The 4,857-nt window shown below is 42.4% G+C and overlaps 2 protein-coding genes across 2 annotated transcripts; one reads left to right on the top strand and one right to left on the bottom strand.

Moving 5' to 3' along the window:
* Window positions 1-160: 160 nt before the first annotated feature.
* On the bottom strand, window positions 161-2,206 carry CSUI_011160 (uncharacterized protein; the record flags this gene model as incomplete). Its single annotated transcript, XM_068071261.1, has 1 exon — window positions 161-2,206. A coding segment is annotated over exon 1 (315 nt), but the record flags the coding sequence as incomplete, so codon positions are not given.
* CSUI_011159 (uncharacterized protein) lies at window positions 2,171-4,612 on the top strand (the record flags this gene model as incomplete). Its single annotated transcript, XM_068071260.1, has 2 exons — window positions 2,171-3,514; window positions 4,298-4,612. Coding segments are annotated over exons 1-2 (561 nt in total), but the record flags the coding sequence as incomplete, so codon positions are not given.
* Between the last annotated feature and the right edge of the window lie 245 nt (window positions 4,613-4,857).

Here is a 4,857-nt window from a genome sequence, read left to right as displayed (position 1 = left end):
GGACGGACCCGAAGAAGATTTTGTCGAGTTACCTTGTGAGGAGATGCTTAAGTTCTTTTCGATGCTCTTCTTCCGTTCGGCGAAGTTTCTGCTCGAGATTTCCTATCTGCTGACAGTACCACCTACTTAACGATGAAGAAGAAGANNGAAGAAGAAGAAGAAGACAAGCATGCCTCCTGCTGGGGTGAGGGCCTTGTTACGTGTGCTCCTGATCGACGTCCTATAGAAGAAGAAGAAGAGGGTGAAGAGACAGTTAAGAGAGAAGAAGGAGATAAAGCAGATGCTGTGAAAGCTGAAGACGAAGAAGAAATCGATGAAGGAGATGAGGAGGAGGAGGAGGAGGAAGAAGAAGAGGAAAGTTCGCCATTCTGAGAGGTCACACGTCTCAACATAGGGGGGGGAGAACAAGATGTATAAAGAGCAGAAGAAGAAGAAGAGAGCGGTGTCTTTTCGATAGAAGACTGCGTCATATCCATTCTTATGACTGAAGCTGCGTCAAGTCTTATTCTTCATGACCTTCTGTATGAGAGAGAGGGAGATTCTACAAAGAAGAAGAAGAAAAGGAGATGATACTTTCACGGCGATCATGTTCTTTCTCATCTCTTCTATCATGCTCACCTGTCTTAGGTTTAGCTTGTTTTCTTCCTCTTCTCCTCTCTCTCCCTGAACAGAGAAAGACGGCTTCTTTTCTCGTGTTTGATCTATCTACATCTTCACAGTCAAGAGAGGATGACTCCTTCCCTAAGACGAACAGACCTCTATCTTTCTTTCCTTCTCTCTCTCTCTCTAGGTCACATCACTAGGTCATGGATTTCTTCCTAATGAGCAAGAAGAGGAGAAGTGTACTGACGCATTCATTCTTCTTCTCTCCTTCCTCCTCCTTCTCTTACTCCTCCTACAATGGATTTCTGGCTCATCTTCATCTTCCCTTCTAGTCCTCCATCCTCTTCACGGAGGCTTCTGGAAACGGTCTTTCTTCTGACTATGAAAAGGAAGAACTCCTCCCTATCCTTCTCGCAGCTCACATGTCGCGGAGAGATACTGCGAGATGAAAGGAAGACTAGCTTTTCCGTCGTCCACGTTGAAGAGAAGATGAAAAAGGAGAGCAACGACGCGATTTCCTAGGAGGGGAAGAATATGTCCGACGTCTTTCTTTAACTAAAGAGAGCGACGAAAAAAGGCACGGAGAAAGAAGAAGAAGGAAAGGAAAGGAGAGAAAGAAAAGAAGAAGCCGAGAAGGGATGTAGTTCGAGGTTGGAGGGGGAGAAAAAGTTTAGAAAGACAGAGAAAAAAGACTTTTCGATCGAGAAGGAAGAAGACGATAGGAAAGAGAAAGGAGCTTCAGTCTTTCTCTGTCTATCTTTCTGTATCCCCAGGTAGATGTATGTACAGTCCGGGGAGGGAGAAAAGAGAAGGAAGGCGAAAGACAAGCCAGCAAGCTTCAAGAAAGAAGAAGAAAGAGAAACATAGAAACGTTTACAAAGAAAGAAAAAGAAGAGAAAAGAAAGAGAAAAAAAACGCAAGAAGGATGGAAAGAAAAGAAAAAGACAGGTGGTAGCCAAGAAGCCTCCCTCCTCTATCTCTCTAAGAAGGCCTGTCTCTTCTCTCTCTCATTCGCTCTAGGGGAATTTCATTCGTCCTTCTTCTTTCATCTTTTCTTCTAATTTATCTCCACCACAAAAGAAACATTAAGCAGTGACAAAGAAAAAACGAAAAAGAAGAGCGGAAACAGAGAGACAGAAAAGAAAGCAAGAAAGGAAGGAAGGTCACTCATAAGGGTTCAGGGGAAGAGGAGGATCGATCGAGCTTTCTCCTAGCATAGAAAGAGAAACAGCCAGCCACATATACAGCTCATCGTCTTACTACTGCCGCACTCCTCATCTCGAGCCCTTCGGACGACTAATGCATTTCCTTGTCCTTTTCTTTTCTTGACACTTCAGAGGATGTGCTACTCATTCTTAAAGAAAAAAGAAAAGAAAAAGAAAGAAGACCGCCTCCATATAGACGATCACTACCCACGTCACCTTTCTCTCTCTCATTTGAAGAGGGAAGGAAGAAGGCCTGCTAGTTTGGGAAGAGTCGTTAAAATGGTCTATCTATCTCTTTCTCTCTCTCTCCTTTTCTTTCCTGTTAGGAGGCGAAGAATCGACGAAGAAGTTGCTAAAAGACAAGAAGGGCCTTCACTCTTTCTTCATTTCGATAGATCTTTTCTTATCTCGTCTTAGAGATAGAATTATTCTAGGCTTCTCATCATCTCCCATCTTCTTCTTGTCGCGTGCTTCGGTTTATGTCTTAACACGGAGGTCTTTCTCATTGCATGCAGTCCTAATGAACTCTCTTCCCGCCAAGGAAGCCTACTACTGGTATTTCTCCCGTTATTCAGCATCGATCTCTTTCTCTCTTCTTCTTCTCTCTCTTTCTCCTCTTTCTTTTCTCTTCTTTCTTCCTTTTCTTCCTAATTCCGTTACGCCTCTTCACTTTATAATCCTTGACTTCTCTTTCTCTTGTTCTCTTCTTCCCTTTCCTAAATCTCTCGAAGCTTCTTTCTTGGGGAGGCTGTCCAAAGTCAAGGCATGAAGGAAACCGTCCTCGTCTCTCTGGCAACTTCTGCTTCTCTTCACTTGTCCATAACGAACTCTTTTCGCTTCTCGTTTCTACGATATCTTCGTCACTGGCCTTCTCTGTCTCTTTATCTCCCCTTTAAACGTCTTCTCGAAGAGATGGCTTGATAGAAAATTCCCCTTCCTTTTCTACACTTCATCCGGTCTTTCATACCTATCAATTTCGACCTCTCCTCGCTACATGGGGGCAACTGATTTTTCTCTTTCTCTCCTACGTGAGAATTCCCTTTCTCTCTTTCTTTCTTATCTCTTTCTTTCTCGTCATTCTTTCTCTCCTCCTTACCCTTGTTCTATCTGACAGAATTGGCATGCTTATGTGTGTATGTATGCGTATCTGATAAGGGAATCTGGAAAGAAAAGAAGAAGAAGAGGAAGGTGCACATCTATGCCATGCATCGAAGGTCATCTCTTCTTTCTTCGTCGTCTCTTCTTCCTTTTCTCCTCAAGAAAAGTTTCTAGATGCTTCTTCTCTCTTTCTTTCTTTGCCTTCTTCCTTCTCTCTCAACTGACAGTTCGTCACCCCTCTCTTCCTTCTTCCTCCCCTCCTTGAAAGACCACCTTTCTATCTCTCCTTCCTCCTTCTCTCTTTCTTTCCTTCTTTCTATTCGACCACGTCTCCGAAAGAGAAGAAGAAGAAGAAGGCGAAGATGGCGAGACAGGGCGGGTCTTCTTCTTCTGCTGATGACAGTATTTGGGTCAATGAGGGCAAGAGAGGTGTGTGCTACTATGAGCTCTTGGAGATAGAGAGAAGTAGCAGTCTCAATGAGATAAAGAAGGCTTTCAGGAAGAAAGCTCTTCAGTTGCATCCGGATAAGAATTCTGATCGAGTCGAAGAGGCCACGCGTCTCTTTCAGCAGCTTCAAGAAGCCTACGAATGTCTATCCAATCCACAGGTAACGGAGGGGGGTGGGCATTCTTTTTCTTCTTCTTCTTCTTAACTCTCTCTCTAGCTTTCTTCATCCTCTTCGTCTGGTCTTTCTTTTTATACTTCATTTGATTCTGTCTCCTCTGTCTCTCCTTCTTCCTTTTCGGCCCTACCGTCTCCGTCGGCCTGTCATTGTTTTCTCTTCTTTCCGCAGTCTGTCTGTTCTTCTTCTCTTTCACCTTGTTTTCTTTTTCTCTCTCTTCCATAGTTTGTCACTTCTTCTCTTCCTCTCCCCGACTTTCTTCTCTTGTTTTTCATCTTTCTCTCTTTCTTTTCTTCCTCTTTCTTCCTTCCAGACAGCTAGAGAGAGAGAGAAGAGTACCAACTCGATAGAGAAAGTAGAAAAGAAAGAAGAAGAAGAAAAGTGAATGAAACGCAGAAGTGGCCGAACGAAATAAGAAGTCTGTTTGAAGATCATTGTCTTGTAGTTCCTCTCTTTCTCCCCCGCGTCTCCTCTTCGTCTCCCTCTTCTTGTCTTCTTCTTCTCTTCTGTGTATGTATATATATGAATACGTAGCTATGGATGAATATATACGTTGGTATGTATCTGTATGAATATGCATGTATGAACTACGTATCAACGTATAGGCAGGATATGTATCTATGGACGTATCTATGTATGGGTGAATGTATCTATATGTATGTATGATCTACGTATCTGCGTTAAGGTAGGATATGTATATATATATAGATATCTATGTGTGTATATGTATATCTTATCATGTATGTCTTATTGTGTATGTATGAACAGGAGAGAGCTTGGTATGACGCGCATAGAGATCAAATTCTAGGGAGAAGAGGAGGAGGAAGAAAGAAGGCTTCTTCTTCTTCTTTCTCAGATGATGACGACGGTGTCTCTCATGGAATGAAATCGACGTCTCTCGATTTATGGATCTATTTCTCCTCCTCATGCTATTCTGGCTTCAAAGATGAAGACGAAGAAAGTTTCTGGAGTGTATATACACATGTCTTCTCTACTCTCTTGAAAGAAGAACAAGATGAAGTGAGGAGAAATAGGAAAGGAACGAAAGAAGATGAAGAGGCACAAAAGGCTGTCCTTGAAAGAGTAAGTTTGGCAAAGAAGAAAGGCGCAATATACAAAGAAGTCTACACATAGTCAACCTGGTACATCTATGCCCTCTTCATCTCTTCCCTTCTCTAGCTCCTTGCCTAGAAGCTCCCACCAACGTCATAGATAAATAGATTAAATATAGATAGATAGATAGATTAAAGGTAGATTAAAGATAGACTAAAGATAGGTAGAGTGGAATGAGTTTGTTGCCTGTTCTGTATGTCATATATATATATATA

The sequence above is a fragment of the Cystoisospora suis genome (genome assembly GCF_002600585.1).
Source record: "Cystoisospora suis strain Wien I chromosome Unknown contig_9950, whole genome shotgun sequence".
NCBI lineage: Eukaryota > Apicomplexa > Conoidasida > Eucoccidiorida > Sarcocystidae > Cystoisospora > Cystoisospora suis.
Note: the sequence above shows the minus strand (reverse complement) of the source record. Positions and strands in the feature narration are given on the sequence as shown.